The 16,063-nt window shown below is 37.2% G+C and overlaps 1 protein-coding gene across 2 annotated transcripts; it reads right to left on the bottom strand.

Annotated features, from left to right (window-relative positions):
* Nucleotides 1–2,654: 2,654 nt before the first annotated feature.
* KRT222 (keratin 222) lies at nucleotides 2,655–13,390 on the bottom strand. Of its 2 annotated transcripts, none has more exons than XM_003278273.4 (6): nucleotides 13,139–13,390; nucleotides 10,122–10,250; nucleotides 8,145–8,365; nucleotides 5,822–5,898; nucleotides 5,499–5,634; nucleotides 2,655–4,787 (listed from the first exon to the last, which is right to left on the bottom strand). In XM_003278273.4, exons 2-6 carry the CDS (start codon nucleotides 10,224–10,226, stop codon nucleotides 4,559–4,561), a joined length of 768 nt encoding a protein of 255 aa, XP_003278321.1. In that variant the 5' UTR covers nucleotides 10,227–10,250; nucleotides 13,139–13,390; the 3' UTR covers nucleotides 2,655–4,558. The 2 variants fall into 2 exon arrangements, with proteins under 2 accessions (XP_003278321.1, XP_003278320.1); XM_003278272.3 differs by having other exon boundaries at nucleotides 13,221–13,379.
* Between the last annotated feature and the right edge of the window lie 2,673 nt (nucleotides 13,391–16,063).

The raw sequence follows: 16,063 nt of genomic DNA, 5'->3' as shown, positions 1-16,063 counted from the left end.
GCTTTCCAGGACAGAGTGATTCACGCTGTTTTACAGAATTTAAAAAGCACAGTTTGCTTTTAGAACCCTCTATGTTGCCCTCAAAGTAACCTGGAGGATTTGGGACATGAGTGTTGCCACATGGTGTGGAAAAGGATGAACACTGAAAACGGGATAGAGCTGGAGAATCTGGGGTGTGGGGTCTATTATCCACTGATAATATTGGGAGTCTAGGGCACAGTAGCCAAACGAGATTGTTGCAGGCCGTATCTGGGCTGCCTCCTGTTTTTGGACACAAGCACCTCCATTTATTTACATATTGTCTTTCGTTGCTTGTGGTTACAAGGGAAGGGTTGCATAGTTGTTACAGGGATCCTATGGCCTGAAAAGCCTAAAATACTTGCTCTCTGGGCTTCGATGGAAAAGGTTGCCAAGCCTAGTCTAGAGTGTAAGCATGTGAGGGAAACTTGGAAAGGCTTGTACTGATTTTCACATATACCTTATTTTAGAGCCTTTATTTGTTATATGCCCACAAATATTGGCAATCTGTGTGTACATGCTGGCCGTAACTTGTAAACATAGAACCAAATTCTGCCCTGTGGACAAACTTTCCTTTGATTTCGTGTGTTGATAATTTGAGTAATGTGTATGCATATTATTTAACTAAAATTTAATTTCGGCTCATGTATCATAATACATTTCCAATGGAAACTTTCAAATTAATGTAAGCATTTTTTGACTTCAGAGATTTTTATTTTTGAGACAGGGTCTCACTTATTGCCAAGGCTGGAGTGCAGTGGTGCAATCTAGGCTGACTGCAGTCTTGACCTCCTGGGTTCAGGCAATTCTCCCACCTCAGCTTCCTGAGTAGCTCAGACTACAGGTGCACACTACCACACTGGGTTAATTTTTTGATTTTTTTTTTTTTTTTGGTAGAGACGAGGGCTCACTGTGTTGCCCAGGCTGGTCTCAAACTCCTGGGCTCAAGCGATCCTCCTGCCTCAGCCTCCCTGTGTTGAGATTACAGGTGTGAGCCACCATGCCCGGCCAAGAGATTTTTTAAAAATTCTAAAAACATAAGAAAACAAATTGAAGGACAAACCGAACTTTGACAATACAAAGATCTCTAGCAAATGAATAAGAAATATGCTTATGTGCAGTATTAGTCATATATTTCTGCATAACAAGTTATCCCAAAATTTAGTGGCTTAAAATAATAATCACTTGTTATCTTTAGAGAACTTTTTTTTGAGACACAGGGTCTCACTCTGTCACCCAGGCTGCAGTTTGATGGCATGATCTTGGCTCACTGTACCTTCCATCTCCTGGGCTCAAGCAATTCTTCCACTTGAGCCTCCTGAGTAGCTGGGACTACTGGTGTGTCACCATATTCGGTTAATTTAAAATTTTTTAATAGAGACGAGGCCTCACTATATTGCCCAGGCTAGGCTTGTACTCCTGAGCTCTAGCAATCCTTCTGCCCAGGCCTCCCAAAATGATGGGATTATAGGCATGAGCCACTGTGCCTGGCATAGAGAACATTTTTGTACTTTAAAAGCTATCATGACAGAACAGTTCAAATTGGGTGACTACTGGGAAAGAATAACTTTTCTGGCAGCAATTGAAAAATTAAAAATATTATCTTTACCTGTTGTGTTTTGAAGTATTACTTAATCATTGTCAGGTATAATTTCCCCCACAAATTCTTTAAAGACAATTTTCTTCCAAATAGTACTGTATATCTGAGCAGTGCTTTACCAAATATTTTTGCTTGTATATTATTTCAAACAATTGTAAGGTAGGTAGAGTAGGAATTATTACCCAGCATTACCTTTTCCTTTGTTTTCAAGTGTAAAACTTGAGGCCTAGGAACTTAAAGTGGTCCCTCCTGGTTACATGGTTAATTAGTGACAGAGCCAGGGCTAGGATCCTGCAGTTGTTAGTAATTGGAATTACTCTTTATTTTTGTATTTTGTCATGGACGCATGCATTTGAAACATTTCAGAGAGATTGAAGAATATTAATTTCTACTCATGTATAAAGCAAGGATAATATTATTCATTTTGTAGGATTGTTGTGAGGAAGGATTAGGGATTATTGGGGATAAACACAGCACCTGGAGCTGAGTAAGTACTTTGCAAATGGTGCTGCCGTTATTAAACTTTTTCCAGAATTATGGGATTATGTGATTATTTTGATTTTTAAAAAACTAGAATAAAATATTGATATACCATTCTTAACTGTTTTGTAAAACAAGTTAAAAACCATTATCTATCTACTGTGATTGCAGTTTTCTTTATTCCCCAAATGAACTAACCGTATTGGAGCAATTAGTTCTTTGTTTCACTTAACCATGCAGACATATTTTTGAACTAAAAGGACTGCATTCAAACTCACATACAATGCAGCTTTAGCATTCATATTTCAATTTTTTCAATTTTTAATTTTTATTTATTTTTACTTTTTAGAGAGATGGGGTCTCGCTATATTGCCCAGGCTGGCCTTGAACTCCTGGGCTCAAGCAGTCCTCCCACATTGGCCTCCCAAAGTGCTGAGATTACAGGCATGAGCCACCGTGCCTGGCCATGTTTCATTTTATAAATTGTAGTGGAATCATTACTTTGGTAAATTCGTATCCCAATTTAAAATGCCCCAAAGCAAATAAAGCTTCATTATAAATTCAAGTACTGTATTTTAAAATGTACATGTTATATACCCAATAGATGCATACTGGAATTACTACAACAAGCAGTTACATTCATGACGACCAGTACTAAGTTTTTTTTAACACTGCAATAGATTATGCTAGATATATTGCTTTATTATGATCACTGTTGCTTAGTACAGTAACTTTAGTACAATAGCTCATATGATTGCATTTTTAAAGCTTTAATAAAGTTAGTAGCATTTAGCAATATCAAATGAAACATTTTTTATGTATAGGATGTATTTTAGGTCAGATGCTTATGCAAGAATAAGCATTTAACATGCTGTTATATCCTTGACAAAACAAAATCATCCCTTTTCACTAAACAGAATAAACCAGACTCAAAGGAATCTGAAGTAATTGAAAGAAAATTAAAAATTTTATATCCCTGTATTATGTTAAAGATTATTTAACATAATATTTTCCTGGTTAAAACATACATTTTTCTGGTTGATATATATATATATATAAATTATATATATATAATATGTATATATGGAGAGAGAGAGAGAGAGAGGAGAAGAGAGAGGAGAGAGAGAGACAGAGAGAGAGAGAGAGAAATATTTTAAAGGCTGTACTAAAATGCTAACATAGCTATAGCCCTTAGATGATACTTTAGCTGGGAAAAAGTATGGTGAGTTGTACTCAACTACTTTTTCTGCTTAGAAAAGAATTAAGAGCTTATAAATTTCTAATATCTTAAAACAGGTATTTATTAAGATCTTAAATATACCTGTATTAAACAAATTAGATTATTTTAAAAACTTGGCAACAATACCTCACTTATTCACAAATATATTTTCTACCCATATTTATTACAATTTGAACGATTTAAGAACAAATCCTGCAAATAATCTTAGCTTAGATAACAATACCGTTATCTTAGTTCACATAAATGATTGCAAGAAATATTTATAATACTTCATATAGTATCTTATCTACGGCTCATAGCAAACACTCTAATCACATTTAGCTTTACAGATGGAAAAACTGGGATGGTGGGTAACTGTTCTGATAACTATAGTAACTACCTTTTGAATTTGCTTTTCATGTTTTGTTTGCGCAGTTGGCCTTCTGATTTTTTTTTCTTTTTTTGGTGGGGGATACAACCTTTAAACTTCCTTGAGTAAAGTAAATATTCCGGAAATCAGATACTTATTACAAAAAAAAAACTTTTAGATATATGTAGATTAACTTAAATTCCCTATCTCAAATTAGCCTTGGGGTATGTTCTATAGTTTGCTCAGAATTTCTCATGGAAAATAACTCTTATTTTTCTCAGTATACAAATGATTTATCTCAAAACGAAGAATCCTTGTTAAGTGAATAGTGAGTCCCCCTTTAAAAACTTGTTTATAATTGCTCTTTTTGAAAAATAGAACAAACATTGTAGGTTTAACCAGTCATGGAATAATGGTGAAAAACTCAGTGTGACTCTTAACATAATACAATCCTATTCAAACAATTCTTTTTTCCTTAGCATATTCAGCCATTGAAAAAAATGACAAAGACTTTACTAAACCAGCTTAATGCTTACAGTCTCTGATGAAGTTTCAAGGGAAAAAGAAGACTATTGGGAGAATATAAAGAAAGAGACTGTACTGAATTTGTGATTTTATTTTTAAGCTACTCCCTCTCATTCATATATATATCTCTCTCTCTCTAATATATATATATATATAATATATATATCTCCATAATTAGATTCAGAGAAATGTCCTTTACTGTTTTTTTCTTCTGAAGAGAACCACATATTGATCATAACATTTTCCATACATATGTAATAACTTACATTTTGGGACACAGGGAGTTGGTATGGCCCACCTTGGTCCATCCTAACATTTTCAAATCAAGTCAAATACTATCTTTGGATTAATTAGCTGTTGATGGAGGTTTGATAGAGGGAATACTGCATGATCTTCTCATGATAAGCCTGACTTCTATATCTGGTAGATTATCCTGCTTAGTCTCTAAACATCCTTCATCAGTGGCTGCTAAATGAAGATCAAATCGAAGAGAAACAGATTTTTTCCTCAATCGAGGGTTATCTTTAAAGAAAGAACCTTCCCATTCTTTAATAACTTCATCCACTTTCTCTGTCCTGAAATGATAAAATAAACCTTTTAATAATGAAGCAGTATGGGTCTATTAAAAATATGTATTATGTTTCATATCTATGGAAAAATCAAGAAATTTGTATAATTTATAGTGTATAGAATTTATAATGTACATACTTTAAAAATCATATGAATAGAATTTCAAAGGAATTGTATGGAATTTCTCTTTAGGAATTCTCATATTTGGATTGTATTTTTGCAAAAAAAAATGGCAAATTAAGGATTGAGTACTCTTCCATGAGTTTTTATGTATATATGTCAGATTAAAAATCACAGTATAGGCTGGGTGTGGTGGCTCATGCCTGTAATCCCAGCACTTTGGGAGGCTGAGGTGGGCAGATCATGAGGTCAGGAGAATGAGACCAACCTGGCCAACATGTTAAAACCCCATGTCTACTAAAAATACATAAAAAAATAGCTGAGTGTGGTGGTGCGCACCTGTAGTCCCAGCTACGTGGGAGGCTGAGGCAGAAGAATTGTTTGAACCCAGGAGGTGGAGGTTGCAGTGGGCCAAGATCACGACACTGCACTCCACCCTGGCGACAGAGCGAGACTCCGTCACAAAAAAGAAAAATCACAGTATACTAAAACTATGTTTGGAAACATTTAAACAGAAGAGTAATTACTGGATTACTCAAAGTTAATTTCTTTACATATATTTATTATTATTTCTTAGTCAAAGTTTCTTTACTTACTGAATAGTGCCATGAGCTTCAGTGCTCTCCTTAACGATACTCCCATTTAAGATTGCCTGTTTGGTTACTGTTTCTACGTTTTCATTCTCATACTTTTGTGGGACTTTTGTAGTAAAAGATATTTCATTTATAATGGCTGTAAAAATATTATTTATGATATATTAAATTACAATATTGAATTACTGTTCACAAATTATATTCAAACTTTTATTCAAATATTGCTTGTTTTTTTTGCTACTTTAGAGTATTTAATTTCCTTATAAAGTAATCCCTGTAAATAGTACTTCACTTTTCAAATGAGTTTATTTATGTCAGAAACTCACCTGATGGTAAAACAAAACCAACTCTACTTGTGGTAGGCTTTTTGTCTTTTTTCCCACCTTGGATACAACCATAATATCTGAAATCAGAAAGAATTATATTTTAAGAGCAACACTGTATTAGCGAATAATTAAAACAAACAGGAGAATGGATAAATTATATTAATGCAATAGAAACACTATTTAACTGAAAAGAAATGAACTAAGGCTACACTGTATTTTTATGGATGGATCTCCTAAGAATAATATTGAGTGAAAAAAGAAGTTTTATAGTTTCATAAAGTTTAGAATAATATGCAAAACAATTTCATGTTTTGTAGAAATACATACATATTACTATAAATAAATGTATGAGACTAATAAGCATCAAATTCAGAAGCCAGGTCAGGTAGAGGGAGGAGCATGAGATTGGGGGATGTGGCTTAGCTGTCCAGGGAACTTCAACAACATTGGAAACATTTTACTCTTTTTTTTTTCTTTTTTTGGAACTATTTTACTTCTTAAACTGGGGGAAGTGGGTACAGAGGTGGTCATTATATTTTTTTGAAATTTTCTTGTATATCTTAAGTGTAGCCTAATTTTTTTAAAGTTTTACTATGGAAATATTAAAGACTATTTGATCAATATCTTAAATGATTAGGAATTAAATAAAATTCACAACCATTCATTTTATTTAACAATTATATAGTTACATGTATATAGGATCTGGAATGATTAGGAATTAAAACTTATAACCATTTAACTATATAGTTACATATATACATATATGTATATACATGATATGTATACACACACATTTACATAGAACTTACAATGTGCCAGGTGTTGTTTTAAGCACTTTACAAACATTAACTCATTTAATCCTCACAGCAATCCTATGAGGTAGGTAGTAGCATTATTCCCATTTTACAGATGAGAAAACTGAGGCACACAGAGGTTAAGTAACTTGCCCAAGGTCACTCAGCTAGTAAGTGGTATATTTTTAATTCAGTTTATGTTTTTTCAAAGATTTAATAAATGTCAAGATTTATTATAGGCTAAAGTTGTTTCACCTAATTTTCATCTAGTTTTATAGAGGACTTAGAGTTTGGAAACAAGCAAGAATAAAGATTTCTTCCTGGAGAATTGGAGGTTATGTCATGCTCAAAGCAATATGACCTTATAAGTCATTACAGATTATGATGTATGAATTAATAAGAATTCTTCTTCTGATATCTTTTCTTATCAGGACATCTGGTAGTCTTTTAAATCATGACTCAAAATAATATTGCTTTCCATGGTTGTAATATAATTACATTATAGTAATGATTATTGTTTTGGGGTTTGATGTGTGGTATAGGGTGAGCCCTTGGTCAGGGGGATTGTGGTGATTGTGGATTTTCCAGGCTTTCATTGTGGGTGATCCTTAGAAGGCACAGACTAATCCTAGAAGAGATGAATGGCAAGGAAAGTGAGAAAGTTAGGAAAGGTCTGTCTCTCTCTTTTTTCTTTTTTCTTTTTTTTTTTTTTGAGATGGAGTCTCACTCTGTCGCCTGGGCTGGAGTGCAGTGGCACGGTCTCGTCTCACTGCAACCTGCCTCTCCTGGATTCAATCGATCCTCCTGTCTCAGCCTCCCGAGTAGCTGGGATTACAGGCATTCACCACCATGCCCGGCTAATTTTTGTATTATTATTATTATTTTTTCTTTTAGTAGAGACAGGGTTTTGCCATGTTGGCCAGGCTGATCTTGAACTCCTGACCTCAGGTGATCCGCCTACCTCGGCCTCCCAAAGGGCTGAGATTATAGGCGTGAGCCACTGCACCCAGCTCAGGAAAGGTCTTTTTCATGATTAGCTCATTGTAATCCCAAACTCCTGGGTTTAGGCAATCCTCCCACCTTAGCCTCCCAAGTAGCTGGGACTACAGGTGTGTGCCACCATGCTCAGCGAATTTTAAAATTTTTTGTAGAGATGAGGTCTCACTATATTGCCCAAGCTGGTGTCGAGCTCCTGAACTGTAGTAATCCTCCTGCCTCAGCCTCCCAAAGTGCTGGGATTACAGCAGTGAGCCACTGCAGCCGGCCAAGACTACAAGATCATTTTTGTAGTAATCTAGAATTGTTTACATTTTGTTCTAGCTGACTTTGGCTATTTGGTTCCTAATTTTGGAAGACTAGAGATTGTTCTTTCATATATTCTTTGCAATGCATATCTTATTGTATGAGCTCAGTGAGTACACCATGATGATGATGGGTTTTTTGGATTTAATTTCTCTGACTACATCAACAATGGCATAAGTGGCTCTGTATTTCTGGCCCCTTGTCATTAACTAAATGGATTTAGGTACCTGATTTCTTCTTTTTCTAGGAGGCGGCGATAAGTTGCTATTTCTTGTTCCAGCCTCATCTTCGTGTTGAGAAGCATCTCATGCTCTTGAAGCTGCTTTTCGATGCCGCGCCTTACTTCCTGTAGCTCTTTTTCTAGTCCTTCAATCACAGCCTCTAGGTCTTGCAGCTGCATCTGGTAATGCTGCTCGCTGGCATGTAGGGAGTTTTCAAGGCCCCTTTCCTGTTTTATATAGATTTTCATCAGTGAATCAGTAACACAGAATGTGTTTCTGAAATCTGATTTGCAATATCTTCATGGCTTTTTTTTTTTTTTTTTTTGAGATGGAGTCTCACTCTGTTGCCCAGGGTGTAGTGCAATGGCATGATCTCGGTTCACTGGAACCTCCACCTCCCGGGCTCAAGTGATTCTCCTCCATCAGCCTCCCAAGTAGCTGGGATTACAGGCGTGTGCTACCACACCCGGCTAATTTTTTGTATCTTTAGTAGAGACAAGGTTTCACCATGTTGGCCAGGCTGGTCTCAAACTCCTGACCTCGTGATCCGCCCGCCTTGGCCTCCCGAGGTGCTGGGATGACAGGCTTGAGCCACCGCTCCTGGCTGTCTTCATTCTTTTATGTTCTATTTTTTTCTTTAAAAAGATTGCAATAATTTTATTATACCTATGCAAGAGCTGTGTTTCCTTACAGCTTTGTGTGTGAACCCTAATTTTTAAAAAATTGTATTTTATGTACGTAACTAGAGATCTTTCTCTATTTCAAAGACATCCTGTGATAATTCTTACTGCAAAAAAAAAAAAAAATCCTCTGCAGTGTGATTAACTTATTATCACTCTGAATTATCTGATTTTTAAATTATCGAAAGTATACTTCAGAGGTAAGCTTTGTAAAAAAAAAAAAAAAGAAAAAAAGAAAATATAGTATGTTGAATATCAAAGCCAGAGCAGACTGCTCATAAAAGGCATTTAGGAACATGCTTAAATACTTTTTGTTTGTTTGTTTGAGACAGTCTCGCTTTGTCGCTCAGGCTGGAGCGCAGTGGCATGATCTCAGCTTACTGACTGATCTCAGCTTACTGCAGCCTCTGCCTCCTGGGTTCAAGTGATTCTCATGCCTCAGCCTCCCGAGTAGCTGGGATTACAGGCGTGTGCCACCACACCCAGCTAATTTTTTGTCTTTTTAGTAGAGATGTTTCCACCATGTTGCCCAGGCTGGTTTCAAACTCCTGGCCTCAAGTGATCCAGCTGCCTTGGCCTTCCAAAGTGCTAGGATTATAGGCGTGAGCAACCGTGCCTTGCTCCAAACATGCTTAAATATTTTTCTTTTTTTTTTTCTTTTTCTTTTCTGGAGACAGAGTCTCACTCTGTCACCCAGGCTGGAGTGCAGTGGCATGATCTCGGCTCACTGCAACCTCTGCCTCCCAGGTTCAAGTAATTCTTGTGCCTCAGTCTCCTCAGTTGCTGGGACTACAGGCGCGTGCCACCATGCCCGGCTAATATTTTGTATTTAATAGAGATGGGGTTTCACCATGTTGCTCAGGCTGGTCTCAAACTCCTGAGCTCAGGCAATCAGCCCACCTCAGCCTCCCAAAGTGCTGGGATTACAGGGGTGAGCCACAGTGTTGGCCTAAATATTTTTTATTCGATGTCTCAATGGCATGGATAAAAGAATCCCCACTGTTAAAAGACTTTGGATAATAATGAATGCTCTATTCCCCAACTTCAGCAACTAGAGAGTCCCAAGGTAATAAGAAAGGATTTCTTCATTTTTACAGGTCTGAACTAAACCTTGAGTGAGCTGGTAACAGCCACTGCCACAATGGAGGGAGGGGTGAGTAATTAAACTAGGATCAGGGTTAGAATTCAGTGGCCTTGATTTCCAGTTTCTCACAGTAAATAAACGGACATGCATCCTTTCCTTCTCTTAATCAAATCACATCTGAGGACTCGATGGGTCAGTTACTTTTGGGATCATTCTCACCACAGCATGGAGAGATTCAATTTCCACTTGCAGGTGGTGCCACTGGCGTCGGGCCTCCTTGAGTTCTGCTTGAGCTGCCTTCAAAGCCTCTTCATCTTTGTCCATTTTTTTGCTTATGTCTTCTTCTAGCTAACAAGAAAGCCAACAGCAACAATAACAAACAAAAAACAAGGAGTGCTTCTGAAAATGAGATGTGTAAAAGCAATTATAGAAAAATTGTATAGGAATCAAAACATTTTTCCTTAACTTGTTAGATTATAATGTGTGTTCTAGTGCCTAGTTAACTAATTAAATATGTGAGTAAGTCCATTGCGTTCTTAGCCCGTTTTCTCCTGTTAAATGATTTCAAGAAATCCCTTCCAACTATGACAATCTATGAAATATGGAAAAATACATTTACATGAATGAAAACAGTTTGCAGGACCAAGATTTGTGATCTCTGATTCTTAACTTTTCATTATTTATGGATCTTTAGGAGGAAGGATTGAAAATTAGCTATTTCCCCCCACATTTTCTTGTAGGCTGCTTTGCAGAGGCAAATAAACAGCCGTACCCCCAAAACTGATCAATCCTGGGACCAGGTATAGGGACAGGGAGTAAATACTGCTAGGAAGTACATTACTAGCAATTTAGAGAATTAAGTTATTATAGGCAATAAGGCTCACAAATAGACTTCCATATTAAGAAAATCTGTTGATTTACCTTTTTCAAGAAGATTTTTTAAAAGGCATATTAATTTTGGGTATCTGGGTAATAAAATGAATAAATAATAAAAATGACTTCTCTAAGGATTGTTTTCTAAATATTCTCCTATTAAAAAAAGTAGAATATTTTATATTTAGCTTTAAATGTTTTTATGTTGATGTGGAAATTAAAAGAAAGTATCTGTTGACAGAATTCTTAACATTTGGCCCCAGGAACAGTGAGAACAATGTATAGAATTGATTGTAGTATTTTGAAGCAAAATTTATAACTTTTAATATTCTTATAAAAATATATTTTAACATTAAAAAGTTTAATTTTATCATACATTAGATTTTTTAAAGGAAACATTGAAGTAAATGAAAGTTTATGAATAAAGTTTAGGGCAAGGTATCGGAGAACAAAATTCGTACATTTCTTTTGGTTTGTTGAAAATCTGTTCTTAGTGTTAACTTGGCAAAGTCACACAGCAAGCAACACCTACTAGAGCAACTACAGAAGGTAAAGTAAAGAATTTTGGAAAGAAGAAAACAGAAAAATGCTGGTATCTGCTGGTCTTGTGGCTTTCGAATATGGAACTGGCAGCTAAGCTTGTTTGGTAACTACAGTCCCAAGATGGCCGGCCCCTAAAGAACTCTATCTCCCAAGATGAATCCTAGGGTGATCCCCTTCTACATTGACTCTGGGCTGACCTGGATCTTGCTCTAACCAGTAGAATGAGGCAGAAGGAATGCTGTGCCACTTCTAGACCTAAGTCTTAGGAAGCCTGATAGCTTCCACTTCTATGCTTTTGGGAGCCCTGGGCCAATATGCAAGAAGTCTGGATACCCTGCTGGAGAGATCTTGTAGAAAGGCCAGATGGAGAGAGACCCTGAGGCTACGTGGAGTGAGAGAGAGTCCCAGCAGAGCCAGCCTTTCCGCAATGCCCTGCCAAAGTGCCAGACACATAAGTGAGCCCAGTCATGCCCCAAGACAGTTGAGGTCCCAGATGAGTTTTGGGGTGTTACACAACAATCTGTAACTAAAATAGCTTATTTAGAAATTCAAAAAAATAACTAATCAGGCTGTCTTGAATTTATTTCAGCTGACTTTCTGAGTTATTTGGAAGAAAATCCTCTAAAGTAGTTTCAAATTAAAAGACACTTTAAACAAAACTCACCGTAGTCTTGCTTTTTCATTTGAATTTACTCATTTTGGCCCTGTGACTTGTAAACTAAACTCATATTTCTACTACTGCAAAGTTAAGTGTTTTGTTTACGATTTTTAGAAGTTGTCATCTATTGATTTTTTTCTTCTCTTTGTAAAGGTGAATGAACTATCCCAACGCTTACCTGTACCAGCGACTTTGCTTAATCTAAGATGTTGATCATTCTTTATGAAGACTGAAAATGTTATCTAGAGGTGAAATTTACAATGGAACTAAAAATAAGTTGCTTATGGAATAAAAGGCCTGACATTTTTCTACCAATTTTTTTTTAAATTTTGGGTGATATTCTTAAGTAAACTTTTTGCTGTATTTCAGGGTTTGGAAGGTAACTTGAACCCATATGTGATAGGTAAACTAAAAAATCTCCTAAATTTCTTAATCTTTGTTTCTAAAATATTTGTTTGTAAATTTGTTTAGAAAGACTTGAGAACGTAATTAATTGCTGAAGGTGATTGTTACTTTAAAACTAAGTCTATGAAGTTAGGATTTAGTCCTTATCTAAGTAGGCTCTCTTTTTCTTTTTTAAATACTTAAATATTACAAGCTTTGTAATGGAAAGAAACGTTTCTCATCTTATAGTACAGAAGCAAAAATCTTAGTGGAGAATCATTACCAATTTGGGGAATTTCAATGGTCATAATTTATATCATTGTTTCTGAATGCCACATTCACACACTCAGATGATTTCTATTTATAACAATCTGGTATAAAACGGAACTCGTTAAAAAGATGATAGAAACCTTTTAGAAATGTTTATCTCTAGAAAGCGTACATGCTAATAAATCTTACTTAAAGGTTTTTCATTTTAAAGATGTTATTTAAATTATCTCTGCAAATAACTCCATAATATCTTTGAAGGGTATTTGGAATGCTTCCTTCCTGAAGATTGTCTGTAAGAGGTTAGAGTGCACCATTTTATTGTATGTTGACCCCATGTTAATGATAGGAACCTCACAATTTATATAAAAATCAAATGCATCAATCAACACTTACTTAATGGCAATTTAACAATATAATCACAGTATTTCCCCCTGTAGTCCCAGTCACATTGCAGTAGAAGCTAAATTCCTTCCCCAATAGATGCTGCATCGAAAAGGAAATACTGTACCTCAGAGAGGCCGGGACAGGAATTGGGTAGACATGGACTGTCTCCTTATTCTGGAAGGTGCCTGTCTGTATGAAATCATTACCTGGATCCTTGTTGAGAGCACCGTCTCTATCTGATTTCTGGTGAGGATCTTTTCATAGTTTGCCCTGATCTCATTGAGTAGCTGGGACAGTTCCATTCTTTTCCCATCCTCCACCTTGGCTAACTGAACCTTATCGATAGGATGAGTCGCTGCGGCAGAGTCTGCTCCGTCTGCGCGGAAGGCAGGGAGCCTCGCAGAGTCTTAAAGATGCAGAGCTCCTTTTTCAGAGGCCACGGAAATTCTCATCTTTCTAACTAATTATGCAAATACAGGGTAAACTCTTTGCTCCTATTGTTATTGGTATAGTAGAAATATCAGATTCTTCATGAAGGAAAGGAAAATTTCAAAAACCTCTACTGGTTCCGTGTAAAAATTGAGCACTTTGAGGGGAGGGGGAGTCCATTTTTGTGAAAAGGAAATGGGGCATAACATAAAGAAAATTGCCAGGCATGGCGGCTCATGCCTGTAATCCCAGCACTTTAGGAGGTTGAGGTGGGTGGATCACCTGAGGTCGGGAGTTCGAGACCAGCCTGGCCAACATGATGAAACCCTGTCTCTACTAAAAATACAAAAATTAGCTGGGCATGGTGGTGGGCGCCTGTAATCCCACCTACTCGGGAGGCTGAGGCAGGAGAATTGCTTGAACCCAGGAGGCGGAGGTCGCAGTGAGCCGAGATTGAGCCACTGCACTCCAGCCTGGGCGACAGTGAGACTCTGTCTCCAAAAAAAAAAAAAAAAAAATTATTATATTTAGTTTTCTCAAAATGTTCCATGGAAATAAATCTGGGCCCAACACATGATAGTCAAAATTTTCTTTTACAGTTCTTCTCACTGTTTGGATCTTTTAAACAGAAATGCTATGGTAGGTCATTAGAGTATGTTGTAAATCTTAAATATTCTGACAGTTATTGGAAAAGCTACCATTAGATTAAATTGACAATTGTCATTAGCTCAGAACTGACTGACTGTATTTCTCTCAAATGCATACTGTGGAGCTCATAAAGGGCTGCTGGCCTGATAGAATTTGATGTATTGAGGTGAAGCTGTAGCTACAGATAAGTGCTGGTAGACTATGAGAGTTGTGAGTTAACATTTCCAAAGTTTTAATAAGGATGAAGAAATAGACCTTTTGGTGTATTCACCAAAAGAACCCTTGAGTCCTTTGGAGGGTGTAGTCAATGTACCATTCCATCCAATCATTGCAATCACTTGAGCCCTTCGGAGGGTGTATTCGGCGTATCATTCTATCCAATCCTTGCAATCCCTGACATTTTCTAACCTGTAAAGATGAAAAGACTGAGGCCAGAGGGGTTGAGGCATCTTGCCCAAGGTTGCTCAGCGATGTATGACATCACTGGGACTGGCTCTTTGACAACTTGCTTGTGTTCCATGTATTACCCCTGCATATCTGCCTCTGCGTTCTCTCTCTCCCCTCCTAAATTCCTGCCAGCTTGTTGCTAGATGTGACAGAAATATGTTGTGAGAGTGAATCTATCATTATTGTTATTTGTGGAGTGGCTTTGGCTGAATTGTATCTGGAGCACAGTTCAGGGGATAATCAGACCTGGGTTCTAGCCCTCACAGGGCCTTTGCATGCACGTCCTGCTGCTTTAATTTCTGAATTAACTCACATCTGGCCAGGCCAGTCTATGCTGGGCTTTCTCACAGCCCTCTCCAAACAAAGCTGTCCTACCCACAGCCCCTGGTGAGAGGAGAGGTTCCAGGTTATTCCTGACCCATCCCTCCCTACCTCCTCACCTTCCCCACCAGTCACAACTTGATTATTTATAGATTGGTCAGAGACCTTTGGGGTAGGCTGAGACAGAAAGCTCTAACTAAAGAGGGTCATTGATGATTATCTAGGCCAAACTGATTCTCTTTGTTGGTAATTAGGACTGAGAAATATGAAGAGAATTAGGCTTGGGAGTGGAGGAGAGAGAAGAAAGCAATGAATTAAATTCCTAAATTCAATTCAAGGAGCAATGAATTAAATGCTCCCTGCTACTTTAGGTAGCTCCTGCTAATATCCGCCTGAAACACAGAGAGCTGAACTAGATTCCCTGGAGGGTCAGTCCTGGCAATCTGCATTTTAAATAGGTCTGCCAGCATTTCTTATCCACCCTAAATAAAGCAGCACTGTCCAGTGGAAATATAACACAAACCACAAATGCAAACCACAGATGTCCTTCTAAACTTTCTAGTAGCCATATCAAAAGATTGAAACAAAAACAAGTGAAATTAATTTTACTATTATATTTTATTTAACTTGATGTATCCAAAATGCGGCAACCCATATAAAATGTTAATGAGATCTTTTACATTATTCTTGATACTGTCTTTGAAATCCAAGCGTATTTTATACTTACATCACATCTCAGCTTGGAACAGCCACATTTAAAGTGCTCAATAGCTGGGCACAGTGGCTCACCCCTGTAATCCCAGCACTTTGGGAGGCTGAGGTGGGAGGATGGCTTGAGCCCAGGAGTTCAAGACCAGCCTTAGCAACACAGAGAGACCCAGACTCTAAAAAAAAAAAAAATTAAAAACTTAGCCAGGAGTGGTGGTGCAAGCCTGTAGTCCCACCTACTTGGGAGGCTGAGGTGGGAGGATCGCTTGAGCCTGGGAAGATTGAGGCTGCAGTAAGCCAGATCACACCACTGCACTCCAGCCTGGGCAACAGAATGGGACCCTGTGTCAATAATTTGAGACATAATAATAAATATTTATTTATTGAGACAGACAGACAGAGGGGGTAGGATTTAGAAAGGTATTTTACAAGCATGTGAGTAATGCAGTCAACTATTTCTAGATCTCAAATTTTATTTTTCAAGGAAAAAATATTA

The sequence above is a fragment of the Nomascus leucogenys genome, unplaced genomic scaffold (genome assembly GCF_006542625.1).
Source record: "Nomascus leucogenys isolate Asia unplaced genomic scaffold, Asia_NLE_v1 Super-Scaffold_285, whole genome shotgun sequence".
NCBI lineage: Eukaryota > Metazoa > Chordata > Mammalia > Primates > Hylobatidae > Nomascus > Nomascus leucogenys.
The sequence above is the reverse complement of the archived record's forward strand: the minus strand, read 5'-3'. Positions and strand labels throughout refer to the sequence as shown.

Coding starts and splice junctions, on each gene's coding strand:
- KRT222 (XM_003278272.3), bottom strand. CDS start 13,316: ATGGAACTGTCCCAGCTACTCAATGAGATCAGGGCAAACTATGAAAAG. Junction 10,251..13,220: donor TGCTCTCAACAAGGATCCAG/GTAATGATTTCA, acceptor CTTTCTTGTTAG/CTAGAAGAAGACATAAGCAA. Junction 5,899..8,144: donor CTAGAAAAAGAAGAAATCAG/GTACCTAAATCC, acceptor TTCTGATTTCAG/ATATTATGGTTGTATCCAAG.